The sequence below is a fragment of the Mercenaria mercenaria genome, chromosome 3, assembly GCF_021730395.1.
Source record: "Mercenaria mercenaria strain notata chromosome 3, MADL_Memer_1, whole genome shotgun sequence".
NCBI lineage: Eukaryota > Metazoa > Mollusca > Bivalvia > Venerida > Veneridae > Mercenaria > Mercenaria mercenaria.
Genome location: NC_069363.1, coordinates 20021974 through 20043663, shown reverse-complemented (window position 1 = coordinate 20043663; position 21690 = coordinate 20021974). Strand labels below are relative to the sequence as shown.

At 35.1% G+C, this 21690-nt stretch overlaps 1 protein-coding gene across 2 annotated transcripts in view; it reads right to left on the bottom strand.

Moving 5' to 3' along the window:
- LOC123525320 (ATP-binding cassette sub-family D member 3-like) overlaps nucleotides 1-21690 on the bottom strand; it is a 59740-nt gene that overhangs the window by 20785 nt on the left and 17265 nt on the right. For both annotated transcript variants that reach the window (XM_045304272.2, XM_045304273.2), the window contains exons 4-14: nucleotides 21443-21494; nucleotides 19549-19637; nucleotides 18795-18864; nucleotides 18299-18325; nucleotides 15317-15387; nucleotides 12376-12499; nucleotides 11991-12047; nucleotides 7678-7730; nucleotides 3450-3609; nucleotides 1584-1653; nucleotides 280-377 (exon numbers count right to left, since the gene is read on the bottom strand). In XM_045304272.2, the coding sequence (XP_045160207.2) occupies nucleotides 280-377; nucleotides 1584-1653; nucleotides 3450-3609; nucleotides 7678-7730; nucleotides 11991-12047; nucleotides 12376-12499; nucleotides 15317-15387; nucleotides 18299-18325; nucleotides 18795-18864; nucleotides 19549-19637; nucleotides 21443-21494 (871 nt within the window). The remainder of the gene's footprint in view (nucleotides 1-279; nucleotides 378-1583; nucleotides 1654-3449; nucleotides 3610-7677; nucleotides 7731-11990; nucleotides 12048-12375; nucleotides 12500-15316; nucleotides 15388-18298; nucleotides 18326-18794; nucleotides 18865-19548; nucleotides 19638-21442; nucleotides 21495-21690) is intronic.

Below are 21690 nucleotides of genomic sequence, written 5' to 3'. Positions count from 1 at the left end.
ATAGTGCGTTTGTGACCAGCATAGATTCAGACCAGCCTGTGCATCCATGCTGGTCTCAAATGCATGATGGTGGTTTTCTCATGGTGCGGCTCAATTGTAGATCGAAATGTGGAAGTTCTTTTTCTAAATGGCACAAAATAATGTCAATATTATCATGTTTTAATGAAACTGTAAATGATTTTTTCATATTAGAACATTAATTGTTGCGCGACATGTCTGAATATTCATTAACGTCTCTGCATAAACCAATTTTCTGATATATATATATATATACTGCACCTCTAATCTCTCACTATGTGAGCTGCTGTCGTATTTCGGATTAGCCAGATTTAAGAACGGCCGACTTACAACCAAGTATCCTATCACAGTCGCAAAATCTGAAATAAGAATGTGTTGCAAAATTATTCTCTGTTTTACCAAATGAAGAAAACAACTTAACTCAAAATCATCCGTTCTTTATAAGTAGAAATATTTTTAAAACTATTCTAGACCTTATCTTCCTTATTGTATCAGTTAAGATCTAGAAAAATTTCTCAAAACTTCAACCAAACTCTACTGTATCAGTAAAATTTCAATGTAATCATTCAAATATAACAAATCATCCCGTTTTGTTTCAACTAAATTTTGCTAAAAGGTAGCCAACTCAAATGCAGCACTATTCATACAACTGTGTCCCTCTGGGAATGAAATGGGGCCCCAGCAGCACTACCTATACAACTATGTCCCTCATAGCAAGAAGTGAGGCCCCAGCAGCACTACCTATACAACTATGTCCTTCATAGCAAGAAATGAGGCCCCAGCAGCACTACCTATACAACTATGTCCCTCATAGCAAGAAATAAGGCCCTAGCAGCACTACCTATACAACTATGTCCCTCATAGCAAGAAATGGGGCCCCAGCAGCACTACCTATACAACTATGTCCCTCATAGCAAGAAATGAGGCCCCAGCAGCACTACCTATACAACAATGTCCCTCAGAGCAAGAAATGAGGCCCCAGCAGCACTACCTATACAACTTTGTCCCTCAGAACAAGAAATGAGGTCCCAGCTGTACTACCTATATAACTATGTCCCTCAGAGCAAGAAATGAGGCCCAAGCAGTACTACCAATACAACTTTGTCCCTCCAAGGACGAAATGCGGCCCAAGCAGCACTATCTATACAACTATTCCCTCAGAGCAAGAAATGAGACCCAGCAGTACTATCTATACAACTATGTCCCTCAGAGCAAGAAATGAGGCCAAGCAGTACTACCTATACAACTTTGTCCCTCAGAGCAAGAAATGAGGCCCAAGCAGCACTACCTATACAACTTTGTCCCTCAGAACAAGAAATGAAGTCCCAGCTGTACTACCTATACAACTATGTCCCTCAGAGCAAGAAATGAGGTCCCAGCTGTACTACCTATACAACTATGTCCCTCAGAGCAAGAAATGAGGCCCCAGCAGTACTACCAATACAACTTTGTCCCTCAGAGGAAGAAAGGAGGCCCCAGCAGCACTATTTATACATCTATGTCCCTTAAACATATCAGTTTTCTGTATGTTTAATCCTACTGGAATACAGATATAGACCACTTACATTTGGCAATAATGTTGTCTACAAATCCCATCTGTAGCCGAAAGAAAATAAAGTATCTCAAATGGTTAACCTGAAATCATAAAATGTGTAACTGTTATTAAATTGTATCTCAGCTTGATATTTATAAAATACTTAGGGAAAGATAAATATTTAATACATTTTGTTAGAAATACTTCACTAACAGTCATTTTCTGACATGTCCTGAACATATAAATAACAACAGCTGTCCGTAAGACTGTGCGCTCCACTATTCGGCGATTTGACAGTAAAATGAATATATGTCTCAATAAGAGACCTCTACTTTAAAAGGAAGATACACCAAGGGGCATAATTCTGTCAAGAACACAAATTAGAGTTATTGGGATTGTTACCACACATGCAGATGATGATGGTAAAGATAAATTTTGAGTTTCAAGTAATTACCTTATATAGTTCCAAAGTTATGTCCAGAAAACGAAGTTTGTTAAAAAAATTAAATATGAAAGGGGCATAATTTGGTCAAAAATACAAATCAGAGTTATGGGGATTGTTACCACACATGCAGATGATGATAAAGATAAATTTTAAGTCTCAAGTCTTTATCTTATATTGCATTAAAGTTATATCCAGAAAGCGAAGATTGAAAAAAACTTAAGTACAAAAGGGGCATAATTCTGTCAAAAATATAATTAGAGTTATGGGGTTTGTAACCACACATGCAGATGATGATTATAAAGAAATATTTTTAATTTCAAGTCACTATCTTTTAAAGTACCAAAGATATGTCTATAAACGAAGCTTTCGAAAAAATTTAACATGAAAATAATTCCAAGTATAACAATTTTGTGACCTTGACCTTGGGTATAATGGCTCAGCCCCTATACATACTTTGTTTGTATGCTGAACAATGTTTATGTGAAGTTACAGTAAGATATAAGCAATAGTAACAAAGATATGACAGAAAAACAATGGTTGCCGAAAAACTTTAACCTTAAAAGTAACCTTGGTGATCTTGACCTTGGGTATAATGGGCTCAGCCCCTACACATACTTTGTTTGTATACTGGACAATGTTTATGTTTAGTTACAATAAGATATAAGCAATGGTAACAAAACTATGACAGAAAAACAAAGGTTGCCAAAAACTTTAACCTTAAAAATAACCTAACACCTTGGTGATCTTGACCTTGGGTATAATGGGCTCAGACCCTACATATACTTTGTTTGTATACTGGACAATGTTTATGTGAAGTTACAGTAAGATATAAGCAATAGTAACAATGATATGACAGAAAAACAAAGGTTGCCGAAAAACTTTAACCTTAAAAATAACTTAAGTATAACACCTTGGTGACCTTGATCTTGGGTATAATGGGCTCAGCCCCTACACATAATTTGTTTGTATACTGGACAATGTTTATGTGAAGTTACAGTAAGATATAAGCAATAGTAACAAAGATATGACAGAAAAACAAAGGTTGCCGAAAAACTTTAACCTTAAAAATAACCTAAGTACCTGCACATACTTTGTTGGTATGCTGGACAATGGTTATGTAAAGTTACAGAAGACATAAGCAATAGTAACAAAGATATGACAGAAAAACAAAGGTTGCCTTAAAACTTTAACCATGAATGGTCACGCCAACGCGGACACCGGTGCAAGTAGAATAGTCCCTCTATTCTCTGAATAGTGGAGCTAAAAAGTAAGAAATGTGAAACAAACGATTAACATAGGATAATTTTTATTTCTCTAAAAATACTGAAAACCTATTTAGAACATTACTGGTTACCATGAATTACAGTAGCACATGGCCATTACCTCAGATCTACATGTTCTTCAGTACAGAAGTCTATGCATTCCACTTTTTATATAATACAAAATATTTACCAGCTTTTTAAATGTTGCCAGTATAATTGTTTTCTCTTTCTTATTTCCCTGGTAGAATGCTACCTCTTCACTGTTTGTTATGAGTCGAGAATTTACGTAGCGGTATTCTCCCTCTAGTTTTTGTTCTATCACAGTCAGTTTACCAATTGGTCGCCGCAACCTGTAACATAGTTGGTAACAGTTATCCTTCAGAGAAATGCTGACAAAACTACATAGCAATAAAAAGGTGTATTCCAATCTGTGCCAATTTCTGTTTTCCCAGTAAAAGTATCTTGTTGAATAAGATTAAGATACTTGGTAATAAACAAGAGCTGTCCATAAGACAGCCAAGCTCGACTATTCAAAATATTGTCACAGAAGCAGGAAATTATTACCCAAAATGTTAAATATCAAAAGAGTTTTAAGTTCGAAAGGGGACATAATTTGACCAAAATACATATCAGAGTTATGGGACTTGGTGCTATCAACTAGTTTTATAACCCCGAAGAAACATGTTAAGTTTCAATTCAATATCTGCATTAGTTTTGGGGATAGTAACTTGCATGTAAAACTTTAACCAGCATTTTCTAAGTCCAAAAGGGGGCATAATTTGCTCAAAATACATGTTAAGAGTTATGGAACCAGTGAGGTTGGTAATTGACCTAGAAAAAGAATAGATAAGTTTCAAAGCTATATGCCTTTTGGTAATAGCTGTATGTACTTGCACGCAAAACTTTAACCAGGATTTTCTAAGTCCAAAAGGGGGCATAATTTGCCCAAAATACATGTCAGAGTTATAGGACTTTGTGCTATCAACTAGTTTTATAACCCCGAAGACACACGTGAAGTTTCAATTTAATATCTATAGTAGTTTTGGAGATAGTTACTTGCATGTAAAACTTTAACCAGGATTTTCTAAGTCCAAAAGGGGGCATAATTTGGCCAAAATACATGTCAGAGTTATGGGACTTGACCCAGTGAGGTCGGTAACTGATACAGAAAAAGAAAAAATAAGTTTCAAATCTATATGCCTTTTAGTAATAGCTGTATGTACTTGCACGCAAAACTAACCAGAATTTTCTAAGTCCAAAAGGGGGCATAATTTGGCCAAAATAAAGGTCAGAGTTATGGGACTTGGTGCTATCAACTAGTTTTATAACCCCGAAGACACATGTGAACTTTCAATTCAATATCTGCATTAGTTTTGGAGATAGTAACTTGCATGTAAAACTTTAACCAGAATTTTCTAAGTCCAAAAGGGGACATAATTTGGCCAAAATACATGTCAGAGTTATGGGACTTGACCCAGTGAGGTAGGTAATTGATCTAGCAAAAGAATAAATAAGTTTTAAATCTATATGCCTTTTAGTAATAGCTGTATGTACTTGCACGCAAAACTTTAACCAGAAGTTTCTAAGTCCAAAAGGGGGCATAATTTGGCCAAAATGAAGGTCAGAGTTATGGGACTTGGTGCTATCAACTAGTTTTATAACCCCGAAGACACATGTGAAGTTTCAATTCAATATCTGCATTAGTTTTGGAGATAGTAACTTGCATGTAAAACTTTAACCAGAATTTTCTAAGTCCAAAAGGGGGCATAATTTGCTCAAAATACATGTTAGAGTTATGGAACTTGACCCAGTGAGGTTGGTAATTGACCTAGAAAAAGAATAAATAAGTTTCAAAGCTATATGCCTTTAAATGATAGCTGTATGTACTTGCATGCAAAAACTTAACCAAGGTGTGACGCCGACGCCGACGCCGACGCCGACGCCAGGGTGAGTAGAATAGCTAGACTATTCTTCAAATAGTCAAGCTAATAATGAATGGGTTGGATTTGACAGTGATTCTACACTTAAACTAGAAATGTGTCATGGACACTGATGCCCCCGCAACATGAGAAAGGTAACAGGCATGGCACTGCTTACAAACTAAAAGAAGGACCCTTGGTCCTACTTATTTACAAACAAGAGTGCCAGAATGTCACAATATACACCCATCACAGCAAATTTCTTTACACTAGCACCTGTATTTGCAAATGGAATTTTAATTTTGTGGTAGTAATTATTGTAATTCTTTTGTTTTTCTAAATCCAAATAAAAACTCCTTACCAGGTAGAGATACCTTAAAATACACCTAAAATTTGAAAGTAACATATATGTTGTACCACAGAAAAGTGGTCTTGCCTTTTCCCTATGGTCAGTTATAAAAAAGTTACAATATTAAGTTATTTATAGTAACAACTAGGGGAAGTTAATCTTTAAAAAAAAAAAAAAGAAAAAAAAAAATCCCCCCCAAAAAATTGTAAGTCCACATAAAAATCCTTACCAGGTACAGATAGGTCAAAATACACCTCAGAATTGGATGTAACATGCATGTTGTTATACAGAAAAGTGTCTTGATTTTTCCCTACAACTAGTAATGAAAAAGTTACAAGACAAGCAACTAAGGGAAGTTAATCTTAAAAAAAAAAAAAAAAAAAAGGTCCACACAAAAATCCTTACCAGGTATAGATAGGTCAAAATACACCTCAGAATTGGATGTAACATGCATGTGGTCTCAATTTTTCCCTACGACTAGTAATGAAAAAGTTACAATACAAGCTATTTATAGTAAAACAAAGGGAAGTAAAATTCTAACAAAGGAACCTACGTGTGACACTTCGTCTCATGATGGTGTACAATTGTGCCAAGTTACATCAAAATCCCTCCATGCATGAAGAAGAAATGCTTCGGACAAAGTCATTCTTGTATCTGACCTTTGGCCTCTAAGTGTGACCTTGACCTTAGACCTAGGGACCCTGGTTCTTGCGCAAGACACTCCATCTTGTGGTGGTGAACATTTGTGTCAAGTTGTATCAAAATCCCTCCATGCATGAGGAAGAAATGCTCCGGACAAAGTTTTCATTCTTGTATCCTTTGACGTCTAAGTGTGACCTTGACCTTAAACCTAGGGACCTAGTTCTTGCGCACGACACTCCGTCTCATGATGGTGAACAATTGTGCCAAGTTAAATCAAAATCCCTCAATGCATGAAGAAGATATGCTCCGGACAAAGTCATTCTTGAATTTGACCTTTGATCTCTGTGACCTTGACCTTAGACTTAGGGACCTGGTTCTTGCACAGGACACTCCGTTTCATGATGGTGAACAAACGTGCCAAGTTTCATCAAAATCCCTCCATGCATGAAGAAGATATGCTCCGGACAGTCATTCTTGAATTTGACCTTTGACCTCAGTGTGACCTTGACCTTAGACCTAGGGACCTGGTTCTTGTGCATGACACTCCGTCTCATGATGGTGAACAACTGTGCCAAGTTTCATCAAAATCCCTCCATGCATGAAGAAGATATGCTCCGGACAAAGTCTGTGGACGCCACCCAACCACCCTCCCGCCCGCCAGGGGCGTTCCCATAATACGTCCCATTTTTCAAACGGGCGTATAAAAAAAACATTGTAAGAAAACCAGAAAATATAGTAATCTGTATATGTAGTGAAAATTGGCTAAGTTCAACCAAGGACTGTGACCTTGACCTCTAAGTTAGTGAAATGGTTGTTGCGTATAACACATCGTCTATCCATGCTTATCAATTGTGTCCAATTGTTCTGAAATCGGACCATGCATGTCTAAGTTATGGACCGGACATGAAGACCACATTATTAGTATATATGTAGTGAAAATTGGTTAAGTTCAACCAAGGACTGTGACCTTGACCTTTGAGCTAGTGAAATGGTTTTTGCACATGACATAATGTCTATCCATGCTTATCATTTGTGTCAAATTGTTCTGAAATCGGACCATGCATGTCAAAGTTATGGCCCGGACACAAACACCACAATTTCCTGAATACACAAACAAACAAACACACACACACACACACACACAGGGGTAACACTATATGCCCCCAACCCATTTTATGGCGGGGGCATAAATCATTTACTGTCAAGTGTTTACTACAGCTATCACTAAAGGTGATCCATACCCCCATTTAAAAGCACTGTCTAAAAAAATTATTATGGTAACAGATCATGTAAATTGTGTCCTTTTGTTTTAATAACTAAATTTGGACAGTGAAAAAACTGACAATATACAGTATATGCTTTTCTTTATTTTCATGTACATATCTTATACAATTTTTAAAAACACTTGCAGTTAATGCATGTACACATTTACTGTCCAATGCTTCAATTCCAGTGTGAACAGCTTTTTAGACTACAGTATATAAAATGTAAGCATGACAAACATTTACCTTGTAAGAACCATCCCTGAAAATGCCAGATATCCTAACATCACTGCTGGACCCTGAAATACAGCAAGGCATCTAGTATTCATTTTAAATGGTTAATGCTTGCTGTTGAGTTTTTAAAACATTTCAGTTATACTGATGACATTAATTCAAATTTGGGCAAATAAAATCGCTGTTAACTGTGTGTAACAGACAATTTTCCTTCCTTAATCAACAACAGTTGAAAGACAATTTCCGTGCCCAGGTCTACAACAGATGGAAAACAATTTCCATGCCCACATCAACAAGGGGTGGAAGACAACTTCCCTTCCCACGTCAACAACAGATGAAAGAAGGTGTCCCTTCCCACATCAACAACAGGTGAAATACAACTTCCCTAACCATATCAACAAGATACAGAAGACAACTTGTCTTCCCACATTAACATGAAATGGAAGAAGATTTCCCTTCCTACATCAACAACAGATGGAATAAGACTTCCCTTTCCACATCAAAAATATATAGAAGACAACTTGGAAGACTTTTCTTTCCACATCAAGAAAAGATGAAAGAAGACTTCCCTTCCCACATCAACAGGAGATGGAAGAAGACTTCCCATCCCACATCAACAGGGGATGGAAGAAGACTTCCCTTCCCACATGAACAAGAGATGGAAGACAACTTCCCATCCCACATGAACAAGAGATGGAAGACAACTTCCCTTCCCGCATGAACAAGACATGGAAGAAGACTTGTCTTCCCACATCAACAAGAGATGGAAGAAGACTTCCCTTCCCGCATCAACAAGAGATGGAAGAAGACTTCCCTTCTCGCATCAACAGGAAATGGAAAACAACTCCCATTCCCACATGAACAAGAGATGGAAGACAACTTCCCTTCCCACATGAACAAGAGATGGAAGACAACTTCCCATCCCACATGAACAAGAGATGGAAGACAACTTCCCATCCCACATGAACAAGAGATGGAAGACAACTTCCCTTCCCAGATCAACAAGAGATGGAAGAAGACTTGTCTTTCTACATCAATAAGAGATGGAAGAAGACTTCCCTTCCCGCATCAGCAAGAGATGGAAGAAGACTTCCCTTCTCGCATCAACAAGAAATGGAAAACAACTACCATTCCCACATGAACAAGAGATGGAAGACAACTTCCCTTCCCACATGAACAAGAGATGGAAGACAACTTCCCTTCCCACATGAACAAGAGATGGAAGCAGACTTCCCTTCCCGCATCAGCAAGAGGTGGAAGACATCCAAAAATAAGAAACAGAAAACAACTACCATTCCCACATTAACAAGAGATGGAAGACAATTTTCTCTTTCCAAGGGGCCTCTGTGACTGAGTGGTTAAAGTCTTTGACTTTAAATCACTTGCCCCTCATCGATGTGGGTTTGAACCTCACTCGGGGCGATGAATTCTCATGTGAGGAAGCCATCCAACTAGATTATGGAAGGTTGGTGGTTCTACCCAGGTGCCCACCCGTGATGAAATAATGCAGAGAGGGGCTATTGGGGTCTTCCCCCACCATAAAAAAAGCTGAAAAGTCACCACATGACCTATAATTGTGTCGGTGCGACATTAAACCAAACACAGAAAATTTATCTTTTCACATACTGTACAGTGGGATATATTCACGGCGCCAATGGTTCACGTTTATTAAAAAGTTTTGAATTCACGGTGTCTTGATTTCGCGGAAACTACTTCGACCGCGAATTATAAACCTTGGTTGTAAACAAAAGAAAGGGAGGTCACTCCCTAGACATGCAAATAATAACAAACACGCAAATAAGTCTGTCGTTGTTGTCTGAATAGAGACGCATATAGCGTATAATACTAGTAATAATTCAACATTTGTGTGAAATTTAGTTCTGTAATGCACTGAAATAATCCCACTACTGTTTTACTAATATTTAATCATGTATCGAAACACATGGTAAGTAGCTCCTTATGAGGTACTCATACTAACACGTATTTATATTTAATTCAGCAATTACAGTGATAATGAATAGAAATAAAAGTATCTCACCGCATCTGCTGAGCTTATTATTTGAAAGATTCAATACAGATGACAAGTTGTACACATACAATTTCCAGTTTTTTTATGAACATGTTTGTGCTGATAACTTTTGTCACATTTGGTTCTTGTGTTCTTGGTGTTACGTGTATTCTAGTCTTTGAAAATGTTGGATATCGCTACATAAAGGAAAGGGCAGTACTAAAAGGCCACTTTAAATAATTTTCCTGGATCCAAAGAAATTAAAAATGATGAAAAGGCAACTGCAATTATCAAAAATCGATTTGTAAAGTATAACCGCTAAATAAAAATACAATGTTTTTCACACATTTATTTCTCATGTGCATATTTCTATATTTATTGGATCGAAGCAATTTAAAGGGAATAGAGGATAAACACTAGATCACCCTGTCATTGGCCGTCTCTTGGTGAAATGTGTATGTTCACGGTAACAAAAAATCGTGGTGTTTAGATTTCGCACTGTCAATTTATCCGCGAATATAATTCAACCTCCGCAAATATAACCCGCTATACAGTAAACAAGATGCGGAAGACAAGTTCCCTTCAAGCAACAGCAACAGTTGGAAGACAACTTCCATTGCTATACCAAACAAGAGGGCCAAGATGGCCCTAGGTGGCTCACCTGAAAAATACCCAACATAGTGTAAACATGTTTGACCTAGTGATTTCATGGAAACAAATATTCTGACCAATTTTCATTAAGATTGGACCAAAAATGTTGTCTCTTAAGTGTAAACAAGCATTTTCTTCAATCTGACCTAGTGACCTAGTTTTTATGCCAAGATGACTTACATTCGAATTTGACCTAGATTTGATCAAGGCAATCATTCTGACCAAATTTCATGAACCTCAAAATACAGCCTCTATCACATACAAAACATTTTTCTTTGATTTGTCCTAGCGACCTAGCTTTTGACCCCGGATGACCCATATTCAAACTTGACCTTAATTTCATCAAGACCATCATTCTGACCAAATTTCATGAAAATCAACTGAAAGTTTTTTTTTTGATTTGACCTAGTGACCTAGTTTTTGACCATAGACGACCCATATTCTTTCATCAAGGCCATCATTCTGACTAAATTTTATGAATATCCAGTGTAAAATGCAGCCGCTATTGCTTACACAAGGTTTTTTCTTTAATTTGACCGGGTGACCTAGTTTTTGAACCCAGATGACCCATATTCAAACTTGACCTAGATTTTATCAGGGCAATTATACTGACCAAAATTCATGAAGATCTATTGAAAAATACAGCCTCTATCGCATACACAAGGTTTTTCTTTGATTTGACCTAGTGACCTAGTTTTTGACCCCAGATGACCCATTTTCGAATTTATCCTAGATTTTATCAAGGTAATAATTCTGACAAAATTTCATGAAGATCAGTTGCAAAATACAGCCTCTATCGCATACAGAAGGTTTTTCTTTGATTTGTCATATTGACCTAGTTTTTGACCCCAGATGACCCATTTTCGAACTTGGCCTAGATTTTATCACGGTTATCAATCCGACCAAAATTCATGAAGATTAATTGAAAAATACAGCCTCTATCGCATACACAAGGTTTTTCTTTGATTTGACCTAATGACTTAGTTTTTTATCCCAGATGACCCATTTTCGAACTTGGCCTAGATTTCATCAAGGTAATCATTCTGACAAAATTTCATGAAGATCAGTTGAAAAATACAGCCTCTACTGCATACACAAGCTAAATGTTGACAGACGTCAGACAGACAGACAGACAGACAGACAACAGACGACGGCTGCCGGACATTGAGCTATTACAATAACTCACCTGAGCATTGCTCAGGTGAGCTAAAAACAGATGGAAGACAATTTTTTTCCCATATCAACAACAGATGGAACACAACTTCCCTTCTCATATCAATAAGAGGTGGAAGACAACTTCCCTTTCAACATCAACATGAAATGTGTTTTGTCAAATTGTCAAAGAACAGTTATCCAAAGTATTGAACCAGTATCCTCTTACTTGAAGTGAGATGTTCTCACAACTTAAATATCCATTTAAGTGGAATCTTATGACATTGGCCAAAAATAGAAAATACATATATATAACACAGATTATGAATCATTGTTTTTAAGTGGGAAAAAAATAGGTAGGTACTTAGTAAATTTGCATATATTGAAGATAACTAGGCAATAAAATATGATGAACATTCAAGTAAGTTTGACTTTAGTGATTTGTAACAAAGAAGCTTCAACAGTGCAAGACTGTTCTATTAGCTATACCAGCAATAATCTACGGCAGCCTTACCTGTGCACCTATACCCTCTGTCAGTTTTACTGTATATATAATAACATCTAGGATGGGCTGTAAATATAGAAACAAACATTAAATCATAGGGACATTATTTTAAAGTTTGCACGGTATATTCAAATCAATTAATGATTAATTCCAAATAGTAAGCACTTAGATTCAAGATAAAACTAAGTCTGACTGATACCTAAGAAACAAATATAAATCTATCTTTTGCATTTTTAGCATGAAGATTTTTTTGGGGGGTTACATTTTAAACAACAAGAAAAATGTAACAGGATAAAAGCTAAAAATTAACAATGAACATATATTCAAGTCAAACAAACTAATTTTATCAAAATAACACTTAAAGTAAAAGATAGTAATATATTCAGTGTTCTACCTTGCTTAAGTTTGAGTAGAGTTCAGCCACAGATTCGCAGAACCTGTCTACATCTGTGGTAAGAAGCTGATCGGGGTTGGATATTCTGTTGTCAAGGTTACTCATCTTGTAGTATGTGAAACCCCTGTTCAGATATACAACATGGTAGAATGTCATTATGTATGTAAATTTCATTATTATTAGAAAAACATCTGGTAACAGAACTACTTAGTTATTATTGTAAAAAAGTTGCACCACAGCTCTGAGTATCAATGTATATTTATAGCTGACACTGGTTACTTCCCATAAAAAATGTTAGTGAGTATATGTCGTAGAATACAGACAGATGCTCATACTTCAAAAGCTACCTAAACAAGAGCACCGCCTTGCGGGTGCTGACGCTCATCTGATTTTTTTTGTATAATAGAAATATTGTCCTACCCATGATTTTCTAAGTCCAAAAAGGGCCATAATTCTTGCAAAAAGCAGGACAGAGTTATGTTTCTTGCTGTACATGGTCAGCTTATGATGGTGAACAAGTGTTGCAATTTTCAAAGCAACAGCTTGCATAGTTTAGGAGAAAAGCTGACCTAAACATAAAACTTAACCAATAAATCTGATATTTGCTAAGTCCAAAAGGGGCCATAATTCTTGCAAAAAGCAGGACAGAGTTATGTTTCTTGCTGTACATGGTCAGCTTATGATGGTGAACAAGTGTTGCAAGTTTTAAAGAAATAGCTTTGATAGTTTATGAGAAAAGCTGACCTAAACATAAAACTTAATCAAGAAATCTAAATTTCTAAGTCCAAAAGGGGCAATAATTCTTGAAAAAAGCAGGATGGAGTTACATTTCTTGATTTACAGGATCAGATTATGATGGTGAACAAGTGTTGCAAGTTTCAAAGCAATAGCTTTGATAGTTTAAGAGAAAAAGTTGACCTAAACATAAAACTTAACCAAGAAATCTGATATTTTCTAAGTCCAAAAGTGGCCATAAATCTTGCAAAAAGCAGGATGGAGTTACGTTTCTTGCTGTACAGGGTCAGCTTATGATGGTGAACAACTGTTGCAAGTTTTAAAGCAATAGCTTTGATAGTTTAGGAAAAAGGCTGACCTAAACATATAACTTAACCAAGAAAACTGATTTTCTAAGTCCAAAAGGGGCAATAATTCTTGCAAAAAGCAGGATGGAGTTATGTTTCTTGATGTACAGGGTCAGCTTATGATGGTGAACAAGTGTTGCAAGTTTCAAAGCAATAGCTTTGATAGTTTAGGAGAAAAGTTGACCTAAACATAAAACTTAACCAGGCAACGCCGACGCCGATCAAGTGATGACAATAACTCATCTTTTTTTCCCAAAAAATCAGATGAGCTAAAAATGTAAATTACACAGGATCCTGTTTTTAATTCTTATCCAACAAGCATGTTATATCAAAATAAAGTGCTAATTTGGATAACTGTAATACAACAACTGCAACCATTGCTACTTTTTATGAAAATATGACTCTTTGACTGTTGTTATATTTTCTGGTCCTTTGGGACCATGGGGTCTATTCAATGTTTCTTCATAACAAAGTTCCACATTAGGCATGAAGGGTGTTGCAAATTTTATAACCTTTCATGAACACAATCAATTAATCCAAGTCCATTCTGTTTTGCTAAAGCTTGGTTGCATTCTATGCTTCCAAAGGACCTTCTGACATACTTATCACAATCCCAACAGCAGACATTTTGTGATGTGTAATGGACATAAGAAGTATCTCCATACTTGGCCTCAGTATTGTTATATTTTCTAATCATTTGGGATAATGGAGTCCAATACTTTCTTGATAGATGCAAGTGGGCACAAGCAGTGTTACACATTTTATTAGCTCTCACAAAGAGTCTCAATCAATCCAAAGAATCTTCTTACTAATAGATATTCTATTTATTGAAATCAGCACATACAAGTTTCACTTCAAATATCTCCTATGCGTGTTAAGTAGCTTAAGAAACATAAGATGTCTATGTAACAAAGTGCATAAAAGGTTTATTACTGTGAAATCATTATTTGTTGGTAAATCAGTTCTGAAGATTTCATATTGAGATAAACTTCCTTTTCATTTAAATTTGAACACTTGAAATCAATGAATTCATGTCCCCATAAAAAAGTTGTTTTTAATGTATTAAGGGTGATCATTTTAGATTTTAAGTCAGTCAGGTGTTACTCCCCTTTAACAGTTCCTTCCATTTGTAACAATGGTTCCTGCTGAGACCACGATTTACAGTACGAGATACCCGAATATTGAAGTATGTCACTGTATGAAGTTGATATACGAAGGCCCTTACAGATGTTAAGAGTTTGTAGACACAGTGACAGTGATAAGATGTATATGTTACATATTAAAGATCCAATATTAAGGAAAGTGAACATTCTAATTTCTTTTAAAAAGCACAGAAACTATTTCATTTCATTGGAAAATGAAAGTTGGTATGTAGAAATTCGAAATAAATCGCAGTATATGTACAATTATTTTTCTATGAAGTATGAAGAAAGTTAAAAAGACCTGGGGGGTCATTCTGTCGATTCATTGAAATTTCAACATAATACACATACATTTCTTTGAGTTCCAAAGACCTTCTGTAAATTTTGACCTGCCAATCTTCATTATTTAGTGTCTTGCAGAAGTCTATGCACTGGCTATGAAAAAAATTGCCAACTCACTTTCCCTTAGTAATGGACCTTTAATTTAATTATCATTAAGAATTGAGATGATAAATACAAAAGGACATAAATGTGTAGTCGAGGCAGTCCTATCTTTGACTTATTCCTCTAACATTTTATTAATTTAAAAGGGTATAGGAATGGCCAGGCAACATGAACACAGCTACAGAATTATAAGCCAACAAAATTAAATGATTTCACAGTACTGGAAAACTTACTTCATTATTTTTATTAATTTCAACATAGTAAAGGTACTACCTCAAGTATTTTTCATAGAGATGGTTGGATAATCTGGTTCTAAATCGCAGCTTTAGTTCGTTCAATCCATACTGAAATTGATAAGATACTTTTTTAATCGAACAAAGAAGAAATTCAGGAACAAAAGTTAATGAATTTTAAAGAGAATTCCTAGTTTTTTTCCTTTCATAGATTTTTTCAAATTCACATATATGATAGGAAAATTTGTACTTAAAACAATTAACAAATAAAAACAATGGTTCACCAGACTTCTTTTTGCTGAAACTGCTAGCGATTTTTCAAAATTTTCATAATTTTCTGCTTTTTTATAAATACCAACCAAAGTATGCATCAAGACAGCTCAATAAGGTTTATTCTTTTTACAGATTTTATTATATACTTATTATATTTGTAATACTATAACATTACAATAACAGTACAAATGAAAAAAAAAACTTGTTTCATATCCACTTTTGTGAACTTTTTTCAATGAAAAATACTCACAGTAAAGAATTTTTTTTTTAATTTTAAGAAAACTGTTTCATAGATTTTTTTCCTGTTTTCCTTGTGTATAGATAATTGTATTGTGAACATAAAAATGGCCAAAAATGTATGGGTCACCAGGCTAAATTGTATGTTAAGACCGCTTCAATACAATACCTTTTCGGATGAAAAATGGCGCAAACCTGACCAAATTGATTATATCTGATGGAAGTTAAAAAAAAGTTTTAAAAAATCTTAATCCTTTCTATAACTGAAATACTAAATGATCTGAAAGGAGATATTGTCTTATCAATACAAAGTTATTTGTCTAACATTATATGAACAATATTGTCTTTGTACTAAAATGCGCTGTCAAAACACAGCCACAAAAGGCAAGTTGCATGATACATGTTAGGCATGACACATGTCAATACAACATAAACCAGTATCAACATTCTATTACTGATAAAACTTCTTGAAAAATGTTATTTCATTCAAGATTCCTCATATTTAAGATTGTCTGTCACATGTTTCAACCAATGTTGACTTCACTTCAATTTTCCGTAGACACGGCTGCGCAGAAAGATGCACATAAAAAACTTTAGGAATTCCTTTTAACACAGCTGTAATTCCTTAAAACTATTAGTAACATCAACTTGTACATGACTGTGTCCAGGTTCAGAGTTATATAAATATCAAACAATGTTCAATCAGTGTATTTCTGTAAATACTTTTTTAATGTTACACAAGAAAAAGCCCTAATACTGTAACTCAAAACATGGATCTAAATTACTATTTTGATAAAAACATTTTCCCAAGAAAATCTTCTCTCACATCTGCTTCATTGCAAAACTGTAGAAGCACTCTACTTGAATGTGTTATTGTGCCCCTGTAACAACTACATTTCTCTAAACTGCTTCACAAAACATGATCATTCAAACTGATTTTTCAGTCTTAAGTTAATCAAATAAATTCCAAGCCATTTAAAAACAAGAGGGCCAAGATGGCCCTAGGTCGCTCACCTGATAAACACACCATAACAGTGTAAACATGTTTGACATAGTGATTTCATGGAAACAAATATTCTGACCAATTTTCATTAAGATTGTATCAAAAATGTGGTCTCTTAAGTGTAAACAAGCATTTTCTTCAATTTGACCTAGTGACCTAGTTTTTGAGCTAAGATGACCTACATTCGAATTTGACCTAGATTTGATCAATGTAATCATTCTGACTAAATTTCATCAACCTTGATTAAAAAGTACAGCCTCTATCGCATACAAAACGTTTTTCTTTGATATATCCTAGCGGCCTTAGTTTTTGACCCCAGATGACCCATACTCAAACTCGACCTTTATTTCATCAAGGCTAGCATTCTGACCAAATTTCATGAAGATCAATTGAAAAATACAGTCTCTTTTACATATACAAAGGTTTTTCTTTGATTTGACCTAGTGACCTAGTTTTTGACCACAGATGACTCATATTCTAACTTGACCTAGATTTCGTCAAGGCAATCATTCTGACTAAATTTTATGTGAACCCAGTGTAAAATGCAGCCCCTATTGCATACACAATGTTTTTCTTTAATCTGACCGGGTGACCTAGTTTTTTTATCCCATATGACCCATATTCAAACTCCATCTAGATTTCATATAGACAAACATTCTGATTAAATTTCATGAAGATCCGGTGTAAAATGCAGCCCCTATTGCATACACAAGGTTTTTATTTGATTTGACCTAGTGACCTAGTTTTTAATCCCCGATGACCCATATTCAAACTTGACCTAGATTTTATCAAGGCAATCATTCTGACCAAAATTCATGAAGATCAATTGAAAAATACAGCCCCTATCGCATACACAAGGTTTTTCTTTGACTTGACCTAGTGCCCTAGTTTTTGACCCAAAATGACCCATTTTCAAAACTGGCCTAGATTTCATCAAGGTTATCATTCTGACAAAATTTCATGAAGATCAGTTGAAAAATACAGCCTCTATCGCACACACAAGGTTTTTCTTTGATTTGACCTAGTGACCTACTTTTTAACCCCAGATAACCTATTTTCGAACTCGGCCTAGATTTCATCAAGGTAATCATTCTGACCAAAATTCATGAAGATAAAATGAAAAATACAGCTTCTATTGCATACACAAGGTTTTTCCTTGATTTGACCTAGTGACCTAGTTTTTGACCACGGGCGACCCATTTTCGAACTTGGCCTAGATTTCATCAAAATAATCATTCTGACAAAATTTCATGAAGATCAATTGAAAAATACAGCCTCTATCGCATACACAAGGTTTTTCCTTGATTTGACCTAGTGACCTAGTTTTTGACCCCAGATGACCCATTTTCGAACTCGGCCTAGATTTCATCAAGGTAATCATTCTGACCAAAATTCATGAAGATCAGTTGAAAAATACAGCCTCTATCGCATACACAAGCTAAATGTTGACGAACGACAGACAGACGACAGACGCCGGACATCGAGTGAGTGAGCTAAAAAAAGAATTACCTTCAAACAGTTGTTCACCACAGATATCTGAAATACACAAGAGGAAACTTCTTAAAAAAAAATACGTAATTTCCCTTTAACCTTAACCCGTCTAAATTTCTAAACTGACTGGTCTGTCATTCAATTTGGGCAGTACCATTTGCTATTCGAAGGGGTGTTCACAGAAAATGGCTGACAATTTTATTTACAGTTAGTGAACTGTTACTCATGTTCCACATTTTACAACTGTTAAACAAGCACTAACAAAGTCTTTGTAACAACAAAACAAACTGTCATATGTAGAACATTATGTCAAAAAGTTTTCCACATTAACAATAACTTTCACATCCAAAACGGAAAAACAGGACACATATTTCTGCTCAGATTTACTCATATAGTTGTAAAACTCTGCCATTTTCCTTTCTTTCAAATTCATGACAAACAAAAGACAGTTTGATATTATTTCACATTTTACATACTAAACATACAACAATGTATTATTTCACAATATACTTACTATAGGCATGGCCCACATAAACTTGAACAAATGTTTCTTGAACAACTCCATATTCCTCCCAATAATGGCACTGAAATATTATTGTGGGTTATTACTGTTTCTGTTTATACTGCTCAATCTAAAGAACTAAACTGAAAACAAGAGCTGTCACTAATGGTGACAAATGCCCCCGCAGTGCCTTGACCTTTGACCTGGTGACCTTGACCTTTGACCTGGTGACCTCAAAGTCAGTAGGGGTCATGTACTCAATAAGTACTATCGGCATGTGAAGTTTGAAGGTCCTGGGTGCAGTGGTTCAGGAGTAAAGTGCCTTCATGCAAAAAGTTAACGTTATGACGAACAAACAAACGAACTAACGAACAGACGGACAGTTGAAAACTAATATGCCTCCCTCCGGGGGCATAAAAACTCCTATCATTATCCCAGTGAAAAATCTTAAAAGGAGCTTTTGACATATGGTTTTTATTTTATTTTTCAAAGGAAATTTTTTTATTCTGAAAAATAATACTAGAAAAATGTTTGCAAACTAGCTTCACATTCTGAAACCCAAAGCCTATATACCAGATTTTCATACTGTTATATAGAATAGTTAAAAGCAGAACGTTACTTTGGTCCTATACTAGCAGTAGTATCCCACCTTATAATACTTTGTATGGAAAATAACTTTCACGTATCCTTTATTTCCATATCTCCTGTTAAATATAGTGCATATAGTGTATAAATATCTCAGTTATGACATTTTGCGACAAGTTACCTTTCAATGGCTGTTCCATTCTGTATCATCCAAACATCTGCATATGTCCGACACATCAGTGATATTGCCACAAGTACAAGGTACCATACCTAAATACAAGAATAATAATTCTAATACATAGATTTGACAACTATATTATTGCATTCTGTAACAGCTTTTCTTTCATTTAATTTGAAGTTTAGCTCAGATATTGTTCCATAAAATATTGTAAATAATACCAACTAGAACTGTCACAGGAGTGACTCATACCCCCACCATACGGTCTTGTCACAGAAGAATGGCAACCATAAGGAATCTTAAAAATACTTTGGAGTACTTCATCCTGGGCTTCCACATATAAGTAATAGTAGTATAATACTAGTATAGTAATACTAGTAAATATATTAAATCTCTAATATTACAGATACACTAAAAGTGAATACAAAAAAGTGTCTTACCGACCCATGTTACCACGGAAAAATGTTTTTACTTTTTACATAGGACTTATAATAAAAAAGTTAGAAAAATATCTAAAATATTGAAAATGTAAAAATAGGATTTCTAAAAATAGACTAATTCCTTGAATTTAAGGGGAAGAAACTCGGTACAAAGGTTAAAAAAAGGTTACTTCCCTTTGGCTCTAAGCCAATCAGAATGAGATATAGTGAAAATACATCCAACTTCACCTTAAATTCTAGGTAGAAGGGGACACAATTCAAGAAAAATAGTGTCAGAGTTATGCACCTTGTGTCACATGATGTGGGTGATGAGGGGGAACATCTATTTTAAGTCTGAATCAAATCCATTCAGTAGTAATTGAGATATAGTGAAAATACATCAAAATTAACCTTAAATTCTAAGTAAAAAGGGGCATAATTCATGAAAAATTGGTGTCAGAGTTATGCACCTTGTGTCACATGATGTGGGTGATGAGGTGGAACATCTATTTTAAGTTTGAATCAAATCCATTTTGTAATAATTGAGATATAGTGAAAATACATCAAAATCAACCTTAAATTTAAAGTAAAAGGGGACATAATTCATAAAAAAATTATGTCAGAGTTAAGCACCTTATGTCACATCATCTGGGTGATGAGGTGGAACAACTATCTTAAGTTTGAATCAAATCCATTTAGTAATAACTGAGATATAGTGAAAATACAACAAAATTAACCTTAAATTCTAAGTAAAAGGGGACATAATTCATGAAAACTTGGTGTCAGAGTTATGCACCTTGTGTCACATGATGTGGGTGATGAGGTGGAACATCTATTTTAAGTTTGAATCAAATCCATTCAGTAGTAACTGAGATAAAGTGAAAATACATCAAAATCAACCTTAAATTCTAAGTAAAAAGGGGCATAATTCATAAAAAAAAAATGGTGTCAGAGTTATGCACCTTATGTCACATGATGTGGGTGATGAGGTGGAACATCTATTTTAAGTTTGAATCAAATCCATTTAGTAATAACTGAGATAGAGTGAAAATACAGCAAAATTAACCCTAAATTCTAAGTAAAAGGGGACATAATTCATGAAAACTTGGTGTCAAGAGTTATGCACCTTGTGTCACATGATGTGGGTGATAAGGTGGAACATGTATTTTAAGTTTGAATCAAATCCATTTGGTAATAACTGAGATAATAGATATCGGGACGCGACGGGACGGGACGGGACGCGACAGGACGCGACAAAACTGACTCCTATATACCCCCCTCAAACATGTTTGGTGGGGGTATAATAATTAATCTTTTATAAAAATAAAGTCTGTTCTTAAGCCCAAGTCAAATTTCATTCCTCAGTTCTAAATCTGGATATTCTACTAGACCTCATCTAAAACTTGAAAATCATATTTGTATTTATCCAAGTTAGCAAGCCTTAACTTAAATTTTGTTGACATGATATTACTACATACCTCATGAGAGAACCAAGATGGCAGCAATATTCCAAGTATTTTTCCCATGCGTCTGAAATAATAAACTATATGATTAAGTATCTGCAAGTATAGTTAAGGAATTAGTTGCCAACAGCATCATACCAAGTTACATGTATGAAACAAAGTCTGAATGGATTCCCCTTTGTCAATAAGTATGCATTCTTTTATGATAATTACTAAAGGAACTAATTGCAATGTTACCGTAATCATTTCTGCTCCTTTTGTTC